Genomic DNA, 25198 nt, shown 5'->3' with positions numbered 1-25198 from the left:
TTTTATACGGGTTTTATACTAGTCTTTACTTTTCTTTAATACGGTTCTCCACGTTTCTTTTTTATATATATGAAACTAAGAGAGGAAAGAGAATGACAAATGAAAAATAAAATCAAGAAAGGTGAGAAAACGAGGATTTTGTCAGCCAGTTATATGTCAAATGCACTTTGTCCCCGATTTTCTTCAATAAGGAAGTAATGATGACCCTGTGTACGAGGAGGTCTTTCATGCCATCCACATTTCTCCGTTGATTTTTTGAGGACCGAAATACCCAATCGCCACCTTGTATAAGACTTGGAACGTTTTAACATTAGAATTGTCTTCTTCATTTTTTAAATGCCGAATATTATCAATAGCTATTAATAACAGTCAGAGAACCTGAAACACATCTTTCAATTCTCCCAAAATTGTTGCCAATTTTCCCAACAGAGTCAAAATGACAGTGAAAATTAAAAAGGCAATGATATAAACCGTACAAAGGAAAACTGACCCGTTTCTCTGGATGCTTGAATTATGCAGGCTTATCTTAGTTTTTATAAGATTTTCGAAGAAACTAAATTTCAGCTCAGGGGGAGGGGGGTTGGGGGAGGTCAAACTGGGGTTGATGGGGGGAGGGGTGGCAAACTGCCACATAGCAAAATAATCTAATTACGCGAGTGCATGTTTGATTCTTGGTTTAAAAAAGGGTAAGGGTATTAAGGTGAAGCTCTTCTGAAATCTTAAGGGGAGTGCCTAGCTAAATCAAAATACACTATGTTCATGTAGCTCGTAAAAAGGGCAAATCAGATATATTTCAGAAAAAGCATAAGTTATTATGTCGAAACTTACAGGATCACGCGTGTGCAATTACAAAAGGGCGTATTAGCAATGCCTTTTAAATCGTTTGAGTATTGTGTTGGAACTTTCAGGTATGTTTAACTAACCAAAAAGCACTATGTACATACTGCTAATACTACTTCTGCTCCTACGACAACTGCCCCCTTTTCGGGGCCCCTTCCTATCTTTAAGGTCCAGAATTATCATTTTTTTTCAATTCTCCAGAAATTGAACGTTACGGAACATTTCACCTATTGAAACACTGCAGCCAATATAGGGTTAAACTAGTTGCTAATTTTGTTGTATTTATAAAGGTGTTTATACTATTTATTGATAATAGTATATGTCTGCGAAAAACGGAGGAAGATTTTCTAGATGTTTTCCAGAGAAATAGCCTATGGACTGACCGACCGTATTTCGAACCGTAAGCTGTAAGAAAAGTGTGGTTCAATACCGATTCCTAGGACTACAACGAAAGAAAGGTTGAAATGGCTAGAGCACGTTCTGCGGCCGGAGGATGATAGATTGCCAAAGATTGTCCTTCTCGGCCAACCGTTTAGGGCTAAACGTAAAGCAGGTCGTCTTCGGTTGGGGTGGGAGAATCTCGTACAGGGTTGATAACTTTTCGGTCCCTGATTGTGTCCAGGAATGTGTCATTTTTAGCTAAAATGGACCATCTTGAAACCTCAAAAACTAGTGGTTAATAATTTTTTCACCAGTTGTATTCTTGACCAAAACACGCTTTTTAAACATCCTTCAAAGTGGTCAGTTAACATCAAATCTAACGAAAACGAAAAAAATTATATAAAAAATTCATACTAAATGACTTAATGTGAAAGCACGAAAGTCATATAAACATGTAAAAATCCCTTATTTTGGAGAAAATCCTTTACTTACGATATTTCCAGCGAAACCCAGAAGCTAAAAAACAACTGAGAAAAGGCACTACTTTGGTAAAAAGTCACCTTTTTTTGTTTAATATATTTCCAGTTGGGAAATGTTTCGTTTCATTTCATAATTCATTTGCCTTATTTGTCATTTTATATCCCAATTTTACTTGCCTTATTTGCCCTTTTGTGTCCCACTTTTCTAAAATATGTCACTTTTTTGCCCTTTTATGTCATTGTGTCCCGGGACATGGGAATGTGTCCTTTTGACATATAATGTGTCCATTTGGCAACCCTGATGTCGTAAAAAGAAGATTTAAGGGAAAAGGCAACTTCCTGAGAGGGTGTAAAGAGGGAGGCTTTGAATAGACTGGGATGGAGAAGGAGCGTGCTTAGCTATGTTGGCCTCAGGTGGCTTGGTGTTGCAGTGAGTTGTTAGTAGTAGTAGTATTTACTGATAATGATAAGTTTTATGCACATACTTTTTATTGCCAATGAATGTAAATTGAAAGTCAAAATATTAGAAAATAATATGTCGCTAAAGACGTTTACTTGTCTGCTTGCCTTGGAAACCTTGGAAAAAAGTAGCCTAGTAGAAAGAGAAAAATAAAAGAAAGAAAAAAAGAAAGCTACTACGGTATTCATTAGTCACATCTGAAAAAAAAATAGAATAAAAACGAAAAAGAAAGAAAACTGTTGATTTTAGGTGGGATTTCACGTACGATATTCATTAATCTGATACATCTGAAAAAATATAAAAATCTAAAGTTAGATGACACAATAGTGTGGACCAGAATAACAAAATATATAGAGAAACCAAAAACAAGGCCAACATTTTCCAAAACAGAGTATGAGCATTGATGGATTGTATAGATCGACATTATTAAATAACCTTAATTTTAATAAGGTGTAACATATTAACCTTTTATTATGGACAAAGTTCTACTTGTGAAAGAAGTTACCTGTGAGACTGGGTGCTCTTTCTGCTTGAATTTCCAAGTCTCACTTTGCCCCTGAGGAGACATTTTTTTAACATTCAGTATTCATGATTTCTACAAAGAAATTTTTCCCTGATGTCGGGGCTGTAGGGACGACCTGGGGCAAAAAGGGGGACTGATTGCACTACGTCCAGGTTTGTCACTCAAAAAGGACTTAAAAAAAAAAAAATTTTTCGCACACTGACCAAATATTAACCTTTCTATACTGTGAGACTTGGCGCTCTTTCTGCTTGAATTTCCAAGTCTCACTACAAGGTCTGCGTTAGGTCTGACCAATGGTCTGCGTTACGCGGGTACCAATCTCCTGATTCGATGTCTTCTCCCAGGAGTGCAATGCGTGGTTGGGGGAAAATCATCCGACGCTTCCAGTGTTTTTTCCCCAGGTTTCTCCAAGCACCCATTCAGAGCTTGATCGAATTTGGCTGAGCTTAAAGGGTCACATCATTGACCCCGTTCCAAACCAAATAACCAGTGACACCAGAACTCGAACCCCTGACCTCAGGATATCAAGTCCAGAGCGCTAACCACTCGGCTAGCACGGCTCAAAAAGGACACTAGATCTCAAATTTACAATTCAATGAACCAACATTTTATACAATAAGAATAGAAAAATATTCTATACAATGAGAATAGAAAAAAAAATATAAAAAGATGACCCACTGCTCTTTACTGAGTCAGCGCTATTGCTTTTAACAAGATAAGTCTCTAGACTTAAGAACTGAGACACTAATTCAATTTTTTGCTTCGATGGGCTGGGGAGTCTCATATTTTCATTGGAAGGAAGACTGTGGAAACCTTATTTTCAAGAACTTTTCCCTTTTTTTTACATGTATGTTCTTAACACTTAAGGGACCGAGCGTTATCCCAATAACATTTCATCAAATAGTATATTTATATAGGAGAGGATTTGTATTTAGGTGAGCCTTACCTCTCTATTTCCTGCTGTCCTGAAATGTTTGTCACTGCAGCAAGGTATCTCATAAGAATCTTAGAGGCTTCTGTTTTCCCTGATCCGGACTCTCCGCTAATAACGATGCATGTGTCTTTGCCCCGTCTTTTCATTGTTTTGTAGGCCGCATCGCCAATCGCAAATAGATGCGGTGGACGCTCAAAAATTTCTCGGCCTATAAATAAACCTTAACTTAAAAACAAGAAAATACGCTAGAATCTGTCATCAATGTAATTATTTTCAAAGGTAAATCTTGTCTAAATAGCAAGGTGCCCTGTCTAGTCCAATGGTAGGATAACCGTCAGATGCAACCTAGTAAAGAAAGAAATTTAGCCCATAGTAACCGAAAATTTAAAAGCGTGTTTTGATAAACAAAAATGGTCAAATAACAAAATATCGAAAAATCGCCATTTGTAGCCGAATTAGGGATGGCAACAGTTATTTCGGCTTATCTTGTTGGTAAAACTTATAGCAAAATCCTATTAAGGTTGCCACCACAGTGATTTATCATTAGATTAGGTGGTATGGTTCCTCAACATTATAAAAAAAAAGAAGTTTTTTTCTACCGAAAGTGAAAAGAAACATTAAAGCTTAAAACTAACAGAAATTACTCCATATACAAGCGGGATTGTATCTTCCTCAAGCCTCGCTCTTTACGCTAAAGTCTTAAAGTTCTTTAAAAATACTTTTCATTCCAATTCATCCGCTCTTGTGTTTGAGCAGTCTTGCTTAAAGAATTGTGACAAAAAGTCTAACTTTAGCTCGGAGAGCGAGGATTAAGGAAGGGGCATACACGGAATAATTTCTGATCGTTTTATGCTTTAATGTTGCTGCTTAATTTCAGCTGAAAAACTTGTTTTTATTTATTTAATTTCTGACCGCTTTTATTCATATCATGCCAGAAAATCACCTGTGCATAAATTTCCCCCGAAAACTTTCCCTCTAAAATTAAATTCTCCCCTTGAACCCCCCCACATACGCACACAGAGGAAATTTTGCCCAGAAAAATTGCTCTATAATTTCCCAATAGCAGTTACTGTGCAAATTACGCAACATAGGCTACAGCCCGTTCCTCAGGGACTATGGGGGTCTGGTTGTCCTCAAAAGCACATTTATTGGACTTTTCAACTATGCAGAATCTAATGGTTATCTCAAAAGTTTTATCAGATGTTTTTTTGGGGAAAAGGAGCGGGGAGGAGGACTAATTGGGTAACATGAAACTTAATGAATTTCATAAATTTAGATTCAGCATAAAAAGCCGATTCTTTTGATGTATCTATTTTTATCAAAATTCAGTTTTTTGAGTTTCGGTTACTATTGAGCCGAATCGCTCCTTACCACAAACTTGTTTGATTAGTGATCAAACACGAGCTTCCTATAGTGATTTCTAGTTATATTTACTCACACATAAGTTCACTATCTTATCGAACTTTTAGTTTAGATTTTTCAAGAAAGAAGCTTAATGAAGACGTTACTTAGGGAATATTAAGTTGCTACAAAAGTATATATTCCACATTCGTTTAGACAATATTAGTTCAAATACTAAAAAGTTTACCGTAAAAAGGTAAAGTGCCGCAGTAGAACTGAGAAAATTTACAGAAAGTTTCAAACACAGCTTGCATCTTTATTTCTCCACATCCCCGCCTTACCAGTTTTTATTTTTATGTGTGAGTTATTTTTTTTCTCTCTCTTCCTTATCAGTCTAAGAGTCGATACACTAAAGTCTTTTTGCTCTTTTTTTTTTTTTTTTTGCTGTGTGTTACTCCAAGTTTCTAACGGTTGTTTTCTAATGGCTATTTTTGAAATTTTATTTTTATCAAAATAAAGTAGAGGGCCTACTTAATAAATGAAAATAAATAATAAACAATTAATCAATTAATTAAATAAAAATAAAGTAAAAAATAACAAATAATTGAACAGTTAATGATAATTGAATAATTAAGATAATAAATTCAAAAAAATATTAATTAAAATAAATCGAAAATAATTTTGTTAATAAATGAAAATTTTATTGAAATTTGGCCAGAAAATTTTGTGGGAGACAGGAGGGGCGCTAATCAAGATGTTGCGCGGGACGCAAGAGATGCCAGAACCACCACTGGGGTTCAGAAAAAAAAATAATCGCAAAAAATCGTACAACATGACTGTTATCTTAGCAAACTTGAATTATTTTCCTGGATCTCATCACATCAAAGCAATCCAGCAAAATCCTTTAATTTGTCTCCTGCATTAGACAGTGCGCTAATCTCTAGTGAAAGAACAGCATCCTCATATGTAAAAATTTATTAGGACAGAAAATTGAATTAATCTTTTTAGGTTGGAAGACCATGTACAAATTTGTGACGTAAAAAATTTGTGGCGCAAATTTGTGGCACCACAAAATTGTGGCGTAAAAAAGTTTAACTACCGTCATCTTCTGCGAGAAAAAAAAACAAAAACAGAGAAACTGGAAAAACATTAATAAATAAACACGATAAAGATACTTTAATAAGTTAAGAGATAAATTTGATAAGTGGTTGATAAAAAACAAGCTTGCAAATTAAGCAATTAAAGAATATAGGACTTGAAGGATGTTGTATTGCAAAAAACATGTTATACAAAAAAATTCAGGTTATATAAAAATATGGGATTAGAAGAGGATAATGTGGTATTGAAAAAAATATCACGTTATAAAAACTACTACTACTACTAATAACTCACCGCATCACCAAGCCACCTGTGGCCAACACAGCTACGCACGCTCCTCATCCACCCCAATCTATTCAAAGCATCCCTTTTTACACCCGCCAACGAAATTTCCATTTCCTTTAAATCTTTCTTTATGACGTCCTCCCAACCCAGACGGGGACGACCTGCTTTCCGTTTAGCCCTAGATGGTTGGTCGAAAAGAACAATCTTCGGCAATCTGTCACCCTTCATCCGCACAACATGCCCCAACCACCTCAACTTTTCTTTCATTATAGACCTAGAAAGCGGTATTGAACCACATTTTTCATATAGCCAATTGTTTGAAATACGGTCAGTCAGGCGGGTACCCAGAACAACCCTTAAGAAATTTCTCTGGAAAACATCTAGTAAATCTTCATCCACTTTTCGGAGCGTCCTTGCTTCAGAGCCATATTTGACCACTGTCATCACTGTAGCTTCTAAGATTCTAATCTTGGTTTGCAGACTTATCTTCCTATTCTTCCAGACTTTTTTTAACTGTGAAAAAACACCCTGAGCCTTGGCTATGCTATTTTTAACATCTTCACTGCTCCCACCGTCTTTACTAATAATACTACCAAGATAAGTGAAACTGCACATCTGATCAATCTTTTCATTACCCAACATCACCTTTTCATCGTCACTTATTCCTAGCCTTAGTGACTTAGTCTTCGTAATATTAATTTTCAAACCAATACTAGCACCCTGAACTCGCAAAACCTCTAAAACTTCATTCATTTTGCTCACACTATCATCTAGGATGCCTAAATCATCAGCATAATCCAAGTCCAGGAGACTTTTTCCTCTCCATTTGATTCCGTGGTCTTCCATTGCCTTTCTTGTGCTCCTTAAAACAATGTCCATCAAAATAATCCCTAGAAAGGGGGATAGAACAAAACCCTGCTAAACTCATGATTTAATACAAAACCAACTGCTAACTTCATTTCCGACCTTAATCGCATCAGTTGTATTCTCGTACATAGCACTAATTTCTTTAACGTATTAGTCTGGTATTCAATAAAAGGAAAAGACGTTCACTAAAGCTCTTCTATCTACAGAATCAAATGCTTGGTCACAATCTATAAATCTCAGGACCAAAGGTTTTTGAAAACTTAGGAACTTCTCAATTATTAACCTAGGAGTGAAAATTTGGTCAACACATCCTCTACCTCTTTTAAAACCGCACTGCTCTTCTCTTAAAACTTTGTCTACGGCATCTCTCAGTCTAAAAAGTATCATATTACTAAGCAATTTGCTACCTACAGAGACCAGACTAATGCCCCGATAATTACCACACTCACTTTTATCACCTTTCTTATAAAGTGGCTTAATTAAGGTTTTCCTAAAATCGTTAGGTACTTCCCCTTTTTCAAAAATCATATTCAGAATCTTCAATAACTTATTTCTAACCTCAGAGCCACCATATTTAAGAAACTCATTTACTACCCTATCAGCACCTGGAGCCTTATTATTCTCTAATCCTTTTAGTACTGTTTCTAATTCCTCCTCACAAAACAAATCTTTCTTCACATCCAAGGTATCACAAACTTTTTCATTTTCCTCTATATTTTTTCCTGCAACTCTATCTCGGTTAAGCAAATTCTCAAAATGTTCGGCCCATCTCGCTTTAGCTTTTGCCTTATCGCTAATTGCCACCCCATTCCTATCTCTAACTGGGACAAGTCCGGATTGACTACTACCTCTCAATTTGTTAACGTGCCAGTACAATATTTTACTATTATGCCGTCTAGCTGCATCTTCTAAATCCTCGGCAAGTTTATCCATGGCCTCCACTTCACACCTCCTTAGTTCATATTTCAATGCTTTCTCCACTTTCTTTACATTTCTTTTGTTTTCATGTGATCTATCACTCAGATAATTCTTGTACAAGTCCTTTCTCCTTTCTATTAAACATAAAGCTTTTTCACTAATATTCTTAGCTGCAGTTCTAGCTTTCTTCCCTAATACACCTTCAGCAACTTCACAAATTATTTTTCTAAAATTATTCCAACCATCATCCACATTATCAAATTTCAATCTCTCAAGTTTAGTATACAACTGTTCCTGGAAAGTTTCTCTCAAATTCTCATCCTGGACTCTACTAACATCATAACTTCCCGGGAGGTAATTACCCTTCCGATATTGCAGCTTTAAATTAAGCCTAGACACTACTAGATGGTGTTCTTTACTTCTAGCATCAATAACTGTATGCTCTAGTATCTTGTATTGACCCGTCTAGTCTTTGGTTTACCATAACATAATCAATAAGGTTAGCTGTCTTATCATCACGTGAAGACCATGTTAACTTATGAGCCATTTTATGACCAAACACCGTATTGGTTATAACTAGATTGTTATACCTACAAAATTGAAAAAGTCTGTATCCATTACTGTTTTCTTTTCCTACACCAAATTTACCTAAGCTGGGATACCATCTATCCTTATTTCTACCAACCTGGGCGTTAAAATCTCCCATCAATAACATCATATTTCTACCTGGGACCTTGTCTATTTGCTCCTGTAACTGTAAGTAAAATTCATCTGAGTCACTAGTATCTCCATCAGTCGGTTCTACAGGGGCGTATACTACTATAACTGATACCTTGAACTTTCTAGTCATAAAATGAGCAATTAGTGTTCTATTATTAATACCTTCCCAGCCTAAACAAGACTTAGCAGCTTCCTTATTCATCATGAGCCCTACTCCCTGTCTATGTAACCCATCCTTCCTGCCTGAGTAAACAAATTCTATATCACCTAATTTCATGCTTTCTACCCTTGGGATGAGTTTCTGAAACTCCTGATAAGTCCAGTTCAAATCGCCTGAATTCATCAGTCAAAATTTCAATACGATAGTTATTTTTTAATGTCATAACATTCAAATTTGCAATTTTCATGTTATTTAAATCATTGAAATTTTTTTTCGCCTCAGGAAAAGCAAGGATCCCGGATACAAGTGCTGGACGGTGATCACATATCTTCTCAAGTCTACACCGAAATGCTTAAGCCGGCTTAGAACCGAACAGCAAGAAGTCCTTGGGACCTCCATGAATGGAGGCTTTGTGCATTTCTGGACCCATCTTGGTCACAACATGGTTTTAGCGCTTGGCGATGCTCTTCTATCAACAAGAGTCAAAATCCTGCACAGACAATCTCAAGCCTATTACCTCCGACTCATTATATTTTCATGCCTACAAATATTATGCTACTACGGGGAGGCAACCTGTAATAGATAAACTAGCTAGGAAGAGGTTTTTCAGGCCAAAGACGCCCATCAAAACATACCAAGCCCAGAAGAATTGCCCATTAGTCAGAATCCCGTGCGAATGCTGTGTCGTTTACTAGGCTATAATTACCTCGAGAGGTGCCACTCCTCAAGTGGGAATAGAGTTGACCGTAAGGTCCCCAGTCTTGCAGGTACCCCGAAAAGGTTGAGGCAGCCCACTGCAGAAGCCTTTGTCCATAAATCTAGATGTTACGCTCTGCTGCAGTTGTCCTCCTATAGAGGATCCTCCCGCGATGGTATTCTGCATCACCATGTAATTTAACCCATTGCTGGGAGAAGGTTTGCAACTCATGGAACTTGTGGACAAACCAGTGGGCCCTTTTGAGTGTACATTTGAGGGTCCTTCTTCCTCCTCCGCCTGCATTTATAACCCCGGGCGAGGGTGCCCCAGATTCTATTATGGACCCCCAGGGAAAAGGTCCCCCCTTGGTCCGTGCCTCATATGGAGGTACCCTACATATATGTAGAGCGGTCCCCTATCGCCACCTGGGGACATGCTGAATGGCCTGGGGGAGGCCAGATAAACGGTTCACTTGTTTTGCAAAGGCAATAACTCAGTGACATATTTAGCCTACTACTTATAAATATACATAACTCACTGACTAGGCCTATATATGTTATATACAGAAATATATAACTCAGTGACACATTTAACCTACTATTTATAAATATGTGTAACTCACAGACTAGGCCTATATATGTTATATACAGAAATATATAACTGAGTGATATATTTAGCCTACTACTTATAAATATGTGTAACTGACTGACTAGGCATATAAGTTATATACAGAAATATATAACTTAGTGACATATTTAGCCTAATACTTAAAATATGTGTAACTCACTGACTAGGCCTATATAATTTATATACAGAAATATATAACTCAGTGACATATTTAGCCTACTACTTATAAATATGTGTAACTCACTGACTAGGCCTATCTAAGTTATATAGAGAAATATATAACTGAGTGACATATTTAGCCTACTACTTATAAATATGTGTAACTCACTGACTAGGCCTATATAAGTTATATACAGAAATATATAACTGAGTGACATATTTAGCCTACTGCTTATAAATATGTGTAACTCAATGACTAGGCATATAAGTATATACAGAAATATATAACTCAGTGACATATTTAACCTACTACTTATAAATATGTGTAACTCACTCCTTAAAAAAAAACCCTACATTAACCAGGAGTGCGAAAGGGGGGGGGGGTGTTGCAGGAATTTTTCGCAAGATTCCCCCTCACCAGATTTTGTAAAATACCTATTATATGGTATCTTCATTGAAAACTGCACTTTTGTATTTTTACTAAAAAATTACAAAAAAAAATTGCATGTGCACATTTGATTGGAACGCCTTCAAGAAAAATCTTTGTTTTAAGTTGCATGCAACCAAAGCCATTAATTTTCTATGACATCAAGAATGACAAGACATTACTTAAAATTTTCAGAGCTGAACTAAAACTGAACTGAACGGAAGACACGGAAATTTATGCTTTTCGAATTAATTTATGCTTAAATACAAATACATCCCTGAAAAGGGATCTAAACAGGAAGAACTCCCAACCACCATAAAGAAACAGAGAGCTCACCTTTATATTGGTTCACATATTCCTGGCCATATATATTTACGGTTCTGTAAGGGTTTACTGAAATACATACTTCCCCAATGTATGAGTATATTTTACCACCACTAAACCTGAAAAATAAATCTGCTATCAAAACGCTATTTTCAATTATTTGTCAAAGGGTGGACAGAGCGAGACACTTTCGATTGTCACCGGGGTTCCTAACTTCTGGATAATTTCTTAGACCCCAATGTCTTTGCATGGAAAAACTTCAAAGAAAACTTACTGTGTCCATTCGGCTTCTGGATACAAAGCTGCAATATTTGGAACTTGATTATTATTTTCCATTAAAAGTTTGTTTTTTCCACTGTTTTGTTAAAAAGTTCACTTATTTTTAATATGTCTTCATAACGGAACTTCTTGAGTTTCTTTTATCAAACAGTTTGTGGTAACAAACTATAAGTGAGGAGCAACCCAGCTCAATAGTAACCGAAACTCTAAAAACCGGCATTTTGATAGCAATAAGCACATTAAAAGATTCCAAATATATAATTTTCATCAAGTTTAGTGTTACCCCTCAAATGCTACAGGCTTGAAGAAATTTGCCTGATTTTGGAAGAAGGGGAAAAAACCTAAAAGCATATAAATCTTAATGAAAATCACACCACCAGATTCACTGTATCTTCATGGTAAGAATGAAAAAAAAATGTTATTCTATACAAAAAGAAAATTCAGGAACAGATCTACATATATATATATATATATATATATATATATATATATATATATATATATATATATATATATATATATATATATATATATATATATATATATATATATATATATATATATATATATATATATATATATATATATATATATATATATATATATATATATATATTTATATATATATATATATATATATATATATATATATATATATATATATATATATATATATATATATATATATTTATATATATATATATATATATATATATATATATATATATATATATATATATATATATATATATATATATATATATATATATATATATATATATATATATATATATATATATATATATATATATATATATATATATATATATATATATATATATATATATATATATATGTTTACAAGACTATGTTTACAAGACTCAATCCTGCAGGGATTATTAATATTTAGTCAAATATGGGCCATGGGCAGAACGAATTTGGGTGTTTGTTAACCTACCAGCAGGTCCCTTTGCTTTAGGCTGTTTTCATAAGAGCTAAGCCTCAGGCAGTTAAGATGATTCACTCTTGGGCATTTGCCAGCTAGTTGATGATGCTGCCAGAAACGCTTAACGCTTACCTATGGATGATGACTCTAACTACCTGCAATTGAGAGGGTGGAAGGCTGTTTGCAAAAGTAGTGCAGCTATGCAGACTTTTCTTAATTGCCTAGATGCACATCCACTATTTCAAGCAGTAACATTCCCAAAAAGATATTGATAAAGGTGGAGCCCTGCATTTCTTTACCTTGCTTGATTGAATGGCCTAAATGTCTCATTAATCTTGATAGTCAATGCTCATATGGAAGTCATGACCAAATTGCAATGACGTGCCAACTTATATTCTATCCATAAACAGCAAATCTTATCAGGTAACTGTACACAACAATGTTACTGGATATTTGTAGAAAAATAGAGGTCAAAGATAGTTTAGAGAAAAGGAAAAATATGATATTGGACACAGTCAATAGAAACTTAACTACCACATGGAGGTGCAAATCAAAACAAACCCTCCTCTTTGTAACAAAAGAAATGAAAAAGCAAGGAGAGACTGTCAAAGCTTATAAGCAAGAGCCCCTTAGAGAACTGATTAAATGGCAAAGTCCAAGGTAGTTAGAAATAAGTCCTAGCATCAATGAAGCCATTTCACTGAACTTCAAAACTAACCCCAAAAGGTTCCGGAAATATGTTTAGTTTTGAAACCTGGAAGAAATACAAGCTGGTCTTTATTGAAGCTTGGGTAGGACTAAATTACCCTAAAAAAAACTCACAGACACTATGAACTACAAGTTTACCTCAGTATTTACATAAACCCTTTCCAGATCCACCATACTATGAAACTTACTACTCCAGAGAAGCTGAAATCTAAAGTGGGGTACCTCAGGAGACTGTCTTAGGATAGTTTTACTTATCCATACTATTCACTATCTATATTAATGGTATACCAAAAACCATAGCAAATAAACTCAGTTTGTATGCTGATAACTCAAGACCTATCAGCCTTGCAGATACCAGGCAGGTCACATCCATAGAATAACCAGTCTTTGATAACTTTGGTGACTGGGCTAAGATATAGAGATGAGAGTTTAGCATTAGAAGTGCAAAATTGTCCACTTTCTAAGAAATCGTTGACAATGGCAATCACTATGTCAACAAATGTTGGAGTGAGATAACCTACTTTAGTGAACACTTCAGAGAGATCTTCAGGTTACTGTAGATTATGAACTTTGCCATGCCCAAACTGCAGCAGCAGAGGCCAACCATACTCTTGGAATCAGCAAACACACAATTACAAGCAGATCCCTAACAATAGTCAATAAGCTCTACAATAGTCTGGTGAGACCAAGGTTAGAGTTTTCTGTGTGCATTGCCAATCAATCAAACAGACAAGATAGCTCTCAACCCTCTCCAGGGACATACAAAAAGTCCATTAAGGGCCTCAAAGACATAGAGTATACATACAAACTGCAGAACCTCAAGTTACAAACTCAAGCCTCAAAGAGGAGAAATGATCATAATTTATTTCAGTCTGATGATAATGACACATTTCAGCCTTACCAAATGTCTTGTACCAGGAGTTGTTCAGCAAAGCTCCTCAGCAATTAGGCCAATGCCAGAAGTTGGACCAATTTTATCTCCAACCATGTTAAAGGATTGTGGAATGGTCAAAGTAAGAAGATTGTAAGTGCAACCATTCTTGAAACAGAGGTGTGATTTGCTATGGGACAGGGAGACAATTTTCCCCCAGATCCCAGCTTGCTGACCCCCCCCCCAGCTGAAATTTAGTTTCTGCAAAAAAATCTCTCAAAACCAATACAAGCTTGCACAATTCAAGCATCCAGAGATACAGGTCAGTTTTCTTTAATATATCTTTGCCTTTGTGGTACTATATGGCTCATTTTACATTCTTCACTGTCATTTTTACTTGATTAGGGAAAGTTGGCTCCAACTTTGGCCCCCCCCCCGGATTTTAACAAACTTACACCACTGCCTTGAAAGTTTCAAAACGAATCTCAACAAAGGCCTTGTATGCCAAATCACAGCTCATGCAATGAGATGCTGCAGATGCTACTAGACCCCATCATTATGAGGTGGCATTCACCATGTTCATCCACATTGGTAACAAGAGCAAATTAAGACAAAGATCTTGGGCAAATTTTTACAGAGATATCCCTGTTTCAGCAGTCTTCAGATAGCTGTCAGTTATTTCATTTCACTTCTTATTTGTGCATCATTTTTAATAAAGTTAATTTTATGGTGTGTGTGTAAAAATGTTCTCTCCAAAATTAGTCCAGTCCATTTCTAAAACTATTTAGAGTGACTGATTTCATGACTGTTTCTGGGAGTGAGTTCAAGCCATGCAGAATCTTAGACACTCCAAAAAAAGGTCTCAATCTATTTACAGTAACAGTCTTGAATAGTTTTTCATGGTACTCTCTTGTGATATTTACATTTGTATGTGAAAATATTTCTGGAAAGACAGTTGTTCAAGGTTGTGCTTTGCTTTGCATAGTTGTATTTGATCTCTCTTCATTTACCTACATTTGAGGGTTGGTATTTTTAGATCAGTCACCCTTCAGAGATTAAGCCTTCAAGACCAAAAATGAGTTGGGTGGCATATCTTTGGACCCTTTCCAAGACAATTGGGGATTTTTTGTTGTGGGGTCCCCAGATCATATTCCAGTGCTCTACTCATGGGTGCCCATAAGCTGAATTCCGGGTGGGGGGGCAAACCTTGTCTAATTGGCACTTTTAATGGTATATTATAGAAATCTCAGAACAAAAACATAAAAATAAGGCAGCATCATTCAGCCAAGCGGGGGGGGAGCAGACGCCCCCCCCCTTATGGGTGCCCATGGCTCTACTGTAGGCCTTTCAATCCCCTTTTAGAATTTCACAAACAAAATTTGTTGTCTAAGTGCTTGAAACCTAGTCTGATCAGCTGTGATGCTTTGGAAATCATATTCTGAGCATCACCTTAATCCATTTCAGAGCTTTAAGGTCTCCTGGACATCCAGTGTTCATGAGTTGATGACTCCTAGTCAAACCCCCTTTGCTTCTTTTCCCACTCCTTATCAAGATGGTATTTGATAGACTGGGTGGAGGGAGTGTTGACTGTTGAGTTCTTCAATTGGTTCCAGTAGTTAGGTAATCTTCTTAAAAATGCATCTGTCACATTCTGACTTGGAAGCTTTTTATGGTGTCCTCTTGTGTGATGATGGATGGTGCTAGTACTGCTGCTGAAAATAGTAGTTTTCTTCTTGGAGTTTGTAAGTCAGCATCAAATCACTACACATGCATGTGTAGACAAGGGTAGGCAGTTTAAGCTGCTTGAGGTGGTTAAGTTAGGCACTCATATGAATCTGACTTTAGACCCTTTACACACTTTGTTGCTTGCTCCTGAACATTTCAAGAAAGTCTAACATTCTACCAATAACAAAAACCAGCAATGCATGCCAAAATTGAACAGAGGTTTGACAAGATTTTTTTATTTCATGAATATTACTTACTTACTTAAGACAAGACACAAGCTATTCAGCCCAAATCGGCATGAAGAAGCTGTTGGACCAAATGCTTCCATTGGATTCTGTCTTCTGTGAGTGGTTAAAGAAACTCCAGCCAGGCCTTGTCCCACTTGTGACCATGGTTTTGGAATCCCCCAAGCAGTTTGACATCCTTTCTGATGACATTATACCAAGATTTCATCTGGCCACCTGATTTTTTCTTCCATGAGGAATCAGGGGTTGCTAGTAGTACCTAGCATGTCAGGATATCTTCCAAACACCTCATTACATGATCTAGTCACTTGAGACATCTTTTCTTGGTGGAAACATCATGCTTTTGTCTCCATGCTATCATCAGCTCTTGGTTGCTGATTTTTTGTGCCAGTCATTTATTGTTAATAGCTTAGACATTTTGGGCAATATGACACTCTTCCTCCACCTTGAGGGGTCAGGTCTCACATCCATATAAAAAAATTGAACACACACATGCTGAGTAGGTCCTGAGCTTTGTCACAAGATTGATTTCCCTTCTAGTCTAAAGTGGTTTGCAGAGCTGGCCAAAACAGACCAATCTTTGCTAATCATGCCTTGAATTTCACTAGTGGTTCTACCTTTAGCATCTATCAATGATGATACCCTTGGTATTTGAACTCTTTCATGAATATTGTTGCCTGTTGGCTACTAATAGTTGTGTTTTAATAGACCAAGACTTGAGTTTGCCTGGGAAACAACATGCTGAATGTGGCTGTGGAATTTCAACTTGTTGTCAATGATGGATGTGGGGCTTTGATGCAATTGTCATGGCAGCAAACACAAAATTCAGAAGCAGTGTTGAATGGGGAGTCAAATGGTACTACTCTTGGTAAATTTTGGGTGGCTCATATTATTGACTTATGAATAAAGTATACATACTACTTGATGCCTTTTTTATGCTCTTTCCAAATATAACAATCATTTTTGTTGGAAATGAATTTTACCCCGTCCCTATATATACCAATTCAGGGTATATATTTGCACATTAGGGGGTGGGGGTAAAGTTTATTTGTGATGCAAATGAGAGGTAGGTTTAAAACTTTACAACCCCCAAAGCGCAAGATACCCTGAATTGGTATATATAGGAATGGGAGTAAAATCCATTTCTGACAAAAATGATTATTATATTCATATAGAGCATAAAAAAGGCATCAAGTAGTATATTCACTTTATTTGTAAGTCAATAATATGAACTGCCAAAAATTTACCAAACTCTTTTGTTATTGAGTTAGCCTAGAGCCTACTCACCTTGCTCAACTATTTTCCAAGATAGTAACAACCCAGTCATCTAGAGTTTTAGCATGGATCCTCTCCTTAAGTTTTATCCCAACCTAGGCCTGTATAGCCAAACAAAACCAGTAGGGAAAAAGCTACATGACACCATTAGGGGAGACAGCTAGGAATGAATTGTCAAAAGTGGACATCCACCACATGGAAAGTTCATTTGTGATGCAAATGGATGTTATATTTAGACTGAGGATGCAATTCTAGGTATATAGCCTATTTGCACATTAGGGGGGTGGGGGTATATATTCTGTGAATATATAGGTTCTAAAAAATTCATGAATTTCTTTAAAAAAAACTGGAAAAACAAGGAAAGAAGTGAAGATAAAGGCTTTCCCCCTGTAAAATGTGTTAACTAGGCTAGGATCATTCTGCATATTATGGAGTAAGAATTGTTTTCTTAATATGTTTCCTTATGCCAAGTATATGTATAGGCCTATACACTGTCAAATTAGCCATCTGGTGGTATCCCATCAAAAGTGAAGTGTCTCTTTTTGTTTCAGCATGTCTCCTTCTGGAGAACAACTATTCTACAACTTCACCAACACTATGCTACCCTATTTAAAAAAAAATAGAAATACTCTAACAAGTTTACCTTTTCTGGAGGTTAACCAAAAAACTCTCTGTGGTAATTTCATCCAACAAAACAAAATCTCCAATTCCTACTTCATCAACATAGCTTGCCATGCCTGATATTTCCAATGCCCACTCCAGGAACTATTTTTAAGATATTTCTACCATAACCATATCCTTATGTTGATTAGCACATTGACACATCATTACTGCATTCAACGGAGTTACTATTTGACTCGCATAAAAAAAAAGATAGGAATGCTGCCAAGTTTTTGAATTTACGAAGAAAATAATGCCATCTAGATACTGAAATTTAAGAGTTAATAACGCAAAAGTTGCGAAAACAGAACTGAAACCAGGGCTAGCCACAAACATTTTTCCAGGGGGAGGACAAGTGTTAATTTTTTTTAGTGACTAGATTTTTTTTCAGAATATTGTCATTCACGCTTTCAAACATCTAAAATGTTAAATGATGTTTGGTCGAATATATATTAGACGTCCAGATAAGTTTAGGGTCCGATACACGTAGCTTTTTCGGGCACCGATTTCACCAGCTCACAAGGCAAATGATAGCGGTACAAAAATAATGCCCTCTGTAGGAGATTTTCAAATAATATATCATGGACATCAATAGTAAACTGCAGGTGATCAATAGTTGCATGATTGATCTCAGCTTATTACTTAGTTCTCTTATTATTATCATTAAATTTTTTTTATTGCTAAAATGTTATTATTTTTAAACTCTTATTTCATTAAAAGAAAGTTAGTAAAATTTTAAAATCTTTCATTATTAAATTATGAAGCTCTTTTATTATAAAATATATAATTGTTATTATTTAGTTCTTTTGATTTTCATGCTCAAGAGAAGGAAACGATTGAGGAGTTCTTTTTTTATGATCAGAATGAAATTCGGCACCAAAAACTAAAAAATATTCAAGCTCAAACCGGCACTGTTATTTTACAAATCAAAACCGATTTGGTAAATGGGTGTTGAAAAAACTTTGTGTGTGCGGCACTTTTAAGCCTTTTTCTCCCCAATGGGCATATGTACTAAAAAAATGTGTAATTTCTCACAGATTGACCCTTATCTGTCTAGATAAAAGTTTTCAACACTTTACATGAAATGCAAAATTTGTGTAAAGCCGCGTTCACAAGCGTGTCTAGCTAGAATCTAATGTATAGACACGTGTCTAGCCAGATTTCAATGTCTAGGCAACAACCGTTCACAAGTAAAATTCGGCGCTTGGCTAAACACGATAGACAAGGCGCTTGGCTAGACATTGAGTTCTAGACTCTAGAACTCAATGTCTAGGATTTTCGATTACAGCCAATCAGAATGTGTCAAGTTCCATTATTTTCATCATTTTTGTTTACATTTTAAAACTGAAATTTAATTTTTGTTTTCTCATTTATTGTTTTTTCATTTCAGGCAAATATGCAACACCAGACATAATAGTGAAGCAATTGTCTAAGGCAATTGTCTGGCTTATCTCATCCGTTACCTTGTGACAGTTAAAATATGGATTACAATTTTGAAAGTTTTGCCGGCATAAGCTCTCTCAATTGGCTAGAAATGACAATTTGAAACTAAATTTGTAGTTTTATCTAAGCACCGAATTTTACTTATGAATTTTAGTATAATTATAAATTATACTTATGCCTAGACATTGAATTCTGGCAAAACACGTGTCTAGACATGGGATTCTATCTAAACACGCTTGTGAATGCCGCTTAATAAAACAATATTTGAAAAAGCAAATTCCAAAAATCTTCCACATTTCAGCAAGAAATTCAATTTGACTTTTCCATTGAAGATTTCATTTTCCGGAAGCACTTAAATTTCTATTCCGGATAAACTTATTTTCAAACAGTTGGTGGTAACAAACTGTAAGTAAGGATAGACCCGGCTCAATGGTAACCAAAACTCTAAAAAACGGAATGTTGATACCAATAGATACATCAAAAGAATCAAATTTTAATTCTGATTTCAAAAATATAAGTTTCATCAAGTTTAATCTTACTCATCAAAAGTTAAGCGCCTGAGAAAATTAGGCTGATTTTCGAAAAAAGAGGGAAAGACCCCCTAAAAGCTATAAAACCTTAATAAACCTAATATGTTTGTTGTTTTTTTTCTTTTTCCAGGGGTAATCGTATTGACCCAGTAGTCCTAGAACATCGTAGGAGGGCTCATTGGAACGGAAATTAAAAGTTCTAGTGTCCTTTTTAAGTGACCAAAAAAATGGAGGGCAACTAGGCTGCCTCCCACTCTCATTTTTTTCTCAAAGTCACCCAATTAAAATTTTGAGATAGCCATTTTGTTCAGCATAGCTGAAAATCTAATAAATATGTCTTTTAGGATGACTTAATCTCCCACAGTTCCCAGGGGAAGGGCTGCAAGTTATGAACTTTGCCCATTGCTTACATATTGTATTGGTTATTGGGAGGTCTGCAGACATTTACAGGAAGAATTTTTTTCTGGTTGGGGGCTGGAGGAGGGGGTGACTCGGGAGAATCTTTCCATGGAGGATGTTTCTTTGGGGTAAGGGACATTTCTATGAAGGGGGCGCCGGATTTCCAAGCATTATTTAAAAAACGATCAGAAATTAAATTTTAAAAAAAGAAGTTTTTTCAGCTGATAGTAAGAAGCAACATTAGAACTTAAAACGAACCAGAAATTATTACGTATATGAGGGGGTTCTCCCCCAAGTCAATACCTCGCTCTTTATGCTACAGTTTTTTTTTTAGTGCTTTCAAAAGAGCTATCTATTCTATTTAAGCGGCCTTTGTGATTCAGGTGTTTGTGAATTAAATTTTTTTTAACTTTTAACGTAAAGAGCGTGGTATTTACTAAGGGGAGAACCCCATCATATACGTAATAACATATACGTAATAAAACAAAAACAATAATAAAAAAAAGCGATACGGCTCAATAGTAATCAAAACTTTTAAAAACGGAATTTTGATGTCAATAAATGTATCAAAAGAATGGGCTTATAATGCTGATTCTAAATATATAAATTTTATTAAGTTTAGTATTACTCATCAAAGGCTATGAGCCTGAGAAAATTTACCTGGTTTTTTAAAGAGGGGGGAAACATCCCCTACAAGTGAAAGAATTTTAATGAAAATCACACCGTCAGATTGTGCGTATCAAAAAACCCTATAAAATAGGTTTCAAGTTCTTATCAGCAAAAATCTGCAATTTTGTATTTTTTGCCAGAAGAAAATATACGAATATAGAAATTCGTTACGTAAGTTAATTTGTAAATTACGTCAGAACCAAATTTAGAGACAGCCATTTAGCAAAAGAAAAATAAAATTTTTATGCAAATTTTGTTTACTTATTCAATGACGGTGATCCAAAATCAAAGCGGCATTACTAAAAAACGATCAGAAATTAAATAAAAAAAAAACAAGTTTTTAAACTGAAAGTAAGGAGCGACATTAAAACTTAAAACGAACAGAAATTATTCCGTATATGAAAGGGGCTGTCCTCTCCTCAACGCCTCGCTATTTATGCTAAAGTTTGACTATGTCTCACAACTTTATTTTTTAAAACAATAAAAAAACTTTAGCGTAAAGAGCAAGGCGTTGAGGAGGGGACAGCCCCTTTCATATACAGAATAATTTCTGTTCGTTTTAATTTTTAATGTCGCTCCTTACTTTCAGTTTAAAAAACTTGTTTTTTTTATTTAATCTTTCTGAAGAGTCGTATATTATCTTGATGCACAAAAGCAGCTTTGAATTTTTTGTCGTGCCTATTAATGGCTAAACCGACGTAGTATTTTGGCTAAGTGGTGAGTGAATATGTCAAGGTGGCTAACGTGTTCCAAATGTACAGCTGTCATTATAAGAACTTAACATAATTTCTTAGACCACACTGCTTTTCCATTAAAAACAAAAAAATTTTTAAACAAGAAAAACGGGTTTTAATTTTCTATAAAGCAGTGAAATACAAAACAATTAATTATGCACAAAAGCTCCTAATATTTCGGCCCCACATCCGGGAGCCTTTCTCAACGGAAAAAAAATAAAATAAAATAAATAAAAAAAAACTTAACTTACATCACAATAAAACATACTAAACACATAAAGAGAAAGAAAAAAAAAAACAAAAAAAAACAAAAGAAAAAATATAAATAAATAAGAAACAAAACTCACATATTAAATAAACAATTCCATGCACTGAATGTCTATAATGATTCAACACTTCCATGCATGGAAGTGTTTATTTAATATAATTCCATTTATACACTGGGAGGAGGCGAGTTGAATCATTATAGACATTCAGTGCATGGAAGTGTTTATTTAATATGTGAGTTTTGTACCATCGGTACCATCGGCGCGGCAGTGTTTCGCCAGTCTGCCAATGTTTAGCCTTATGCTTTTGCAATGATTTTTTGATTTCGGTGTGCTAAGCAAAGTACTAACTTTGTAAACGTCTATCAATACTGATTTTTAACCAGAAAATCTGAATAAGAGCTTACAGATAGAGTAGGTAGTGGCATATTTAACGGGGGGATAGGCTAGGCCCATCAAAAATTTCACAAGACGTTCTTAAAGAGCTTTATTTCTTGCAGAATGCTCGTAGTTTGATAATTATTTGAAGTGGCTAACAGCAATAAAAAAATCCTTTTAAAAATCATATTTTGTACTTTTAAGATCGATTTCATTTTATAAGATACATCTTAACCGTAATTTGTCAATCAGTATGCCGCAAAGCGGTATATTTTGAATTCAGGGGATCACAAAGCGTCCTTTTCTGTAACAAAATTCTTCTTTCATAAAACAACCTCAAAATGTTATGCATTGACAAAAGATTTGAACTGATTGGATCTAATAGTTTTGCTCAATAATAGCCCCAATAATAGCAACAAAGCCACAATAGTTTTGCTCTTTTGCGAATTTTGCATACTGAAAACTGGGGGATAATATCTTCAATCGTTTTTTTTGTTTTAAAACTTAGATGAAAACTTTAGCTCAGATGAACAATTCTTAGTTAAAAGTATTTCTAAGAAGCCGTGAGTTGAAAGTAGATTATTAAACTCTTGTAATAATGGCCAAATTTTGCTTAGTTTATTGCTCACCGTTCAACTTTAGTGAAAAAAGATGAAGAATAAAACAGGTCAAGCCAACGCAAAAACAGTCAATTCAGTAGGCGAAAAACTTATTTTAGGCCAGAAGCAGATTTCACTTTTTTAGTTCGAATCGACCCAATTTGGCAAAACTAAAAAAGCACAAAGTTAACTAAGTTCGCATTTCAAAATATCCGTTCCAGAAAATTGACTTGGATTTCAAAAAGGAGAGAAGAATAAAAATATACTCTTGTTCGAAAACCAACCAAATCCTAAACTTTTTTCAAATTGGCGGAACGGTTTTTTATTCTGATTCGGCTTTAACTATATTTAATGACTACACAATTCACTACAAGACTTCCTTTGAAGAATTTATAAATTATGCTACTGAATATTAGACCTTCTCAACTGGATCTTGAAATTGGCATCTAGGGCAAGGATCATAAGTCATTTAAGCTGGTCATTGTTCAACACATGTTTTACCCCAGGAATGGCTTTAGGAATTACAGTGGAAACATTATGGAGGCTTGAGATGAGGGGTTAAGTGGACCTGAAGCTTTTACTTGGGGGGGAGAGATAAATCAGAAAACACTGTAAGTATCCAGGTAATTGACATAGCGTATCCTTAATATCTCAAGAACGGCTTGGGGTATGAAATTAAAATTATATGGAATGCTAGGAAAAGGAGAAGTAGGACAAGGAGACTTTTCATTTTTTCACGTTAATTTGCGGGGAGGGGGTTAAACAAACACTTTTTCTGTCTGTTTTACCAGAACATTTTCGCATTATTCTAGAACAGTTTTGCACTATAAGCTTCTATGGGACTTGTAATCTCGGCACGGTTAAGTGCGAGCTAAACCAAGATATTATGTTTTTTTAGGTTATCAAAATTGTGTGTCTGCAAAAATTCGGGAATAGCTAAACCCCCAGTCACGCCCCGGGGTAGCTGACCCGGTTGAACTCTCCCCTCCCCTTTTTGAACGGATCTGAGTTCATTCTAATCATCGCAAGTAACATTTTAGATGCCCAGCACTCTCCATGAACACACAGGGTTGGAACTTCTTGGAAATCAAGGAGGCACACTTGTGCCTCTATAAAGAGGCGACCCACCAGAATGTTAAGCGATTTCAGGTCCTAGAGGTCGCAGAGAGACGGCGGTAATTGCATTTTGTAGCCCAAGCTCAAACTAAGAAACTTGCAAAATTTCATCCTCCTCCGAATTTATGTTCATGGGGTAAACTGGGCCGGAAGTTTCAACTATCCCACCATAGCCCCCCTTTAACGTTGTTCAATTTGGGTGAAATTTAGATGGTCAGTTTTCCCATGGCCCGGGAGCTTATTCTCGAAATTTCAGCTCAATCCGATAACTCCTTGCCTGTTTTCAAGAATCCAAAGATAGCAACTTAAAATTCATCATCATCATTTCTTTTTTTTTCTTAACCACGCCTATAGGCCACAGTTGGCAACTGATCCGGGTGAATGAGGACTCATTCGAAGCAGAATTTGACCTGTTAGGGCCTTTTGATATTTTCAGACCGAAAAAAATATCCCCCGAGTTTACATTTACGAAAAACCTTGTTTTCCTATAAGAGCCCATGTTAATTTTTCCCACCACAACCCCCCTTTAACGTTGTTTGATCGGGCTGAAATTTAGAGGATAAGCTTTCCTGGGGCCTGGAAGCTTATCCTCGAAATTTCAGCTCAATCTGATCACTTCTTCCCTGTTTTCCAAAAACCAAATATCAAGTTTTGTGGGAATTTGCTTTGCGAAAATAGATTCCATTAACTAAAAAAAATTATAATTGTGTCTCGTTAGTCCAGCGCTTGATACTTCAGACTGTCAGGCGGAAAACTCGGGTTCGATTCACCGTCAGAGCAAACTTTTTATATACTTAATTTAAACTTTAAAAAAGAAACTCAGTTTCTTTTTTAAATTATTTGAAAAAAATTACGTTTTCTAAAGAGTTAAAGAGGCTGAGTTACAAGGTCGACCCTTTAAACGTACAGGGATTAGGAGGCAGAGTTGGGGGGCTGTTAAAGACAGTTAGTCAAGCAATAATAAGTAATAAACTGTACAAAAACGTGCAGAAATTATTTGAAAAAAACTAGGTTTTCTAAAGAGTTAAAGAGGCTGACTTACAAGGTCGAACCTTAAAACGTACAGGGATTAGGAGGCACAGTTGGGGGCTGCCGCCCCCAAACCCCCGCTTTCG

The 25198-nt window shown here is 35.7% G+C and overlaps 1 protein-coding gene across 1 annotated transcript in view; it reads right to left on the bottom strand.

Annotated features, from left to right (window-relative positions):
• The window catches only part of Myo31DF (Unconventional myosin ID), a 117524-nt gene extending 99352 nt beyond the window's left edge, over positions 1-18172 (bottom strand). Inside the window, exons 1-3 of the mRNA XM_089090511.1 lie at positions 17933-18172; positions 11253-11359; positions 3630-3825 (exon numbers count right to left, since the gene is read on the bottom strand). Coding sequence (XP_088946637.1) covers positions 3630-3825; positions 11253-11359; positions 17933-18024 — 395 coding nt within the window. The 5' untranslated portion in view covers positions 18025-18172. The remainder of the gene's footprint in view (positions 1-3629; positions 3826-11252; positions 11360-17932) is intronic.
• Between the last annotated feature and the right edge of the window lie 7026 nt (positions 18173-25198).

This window comes from Artemia sp. Qi Xiang Cuo, chromosome 6 (genome assembly GCF_049724085.1).
Source record: "Artemia sp. Qi Xiang Cuo chromosome 6, ASM4972408v1, whole genome shotgun sequence".
Lineage (NCBI taxonomy): Eukaryota > Metazoa > Arthropoda > Branchiopoda > Anostraca > Artemiidae > Artemia > Artemia sp. Qi Xiang Cuo.
The sequence above is the reverse complement of the archived record's forward strand: the minus strand, read 5'-3'. Positions and strand labels throughout refer to the sequence as shown.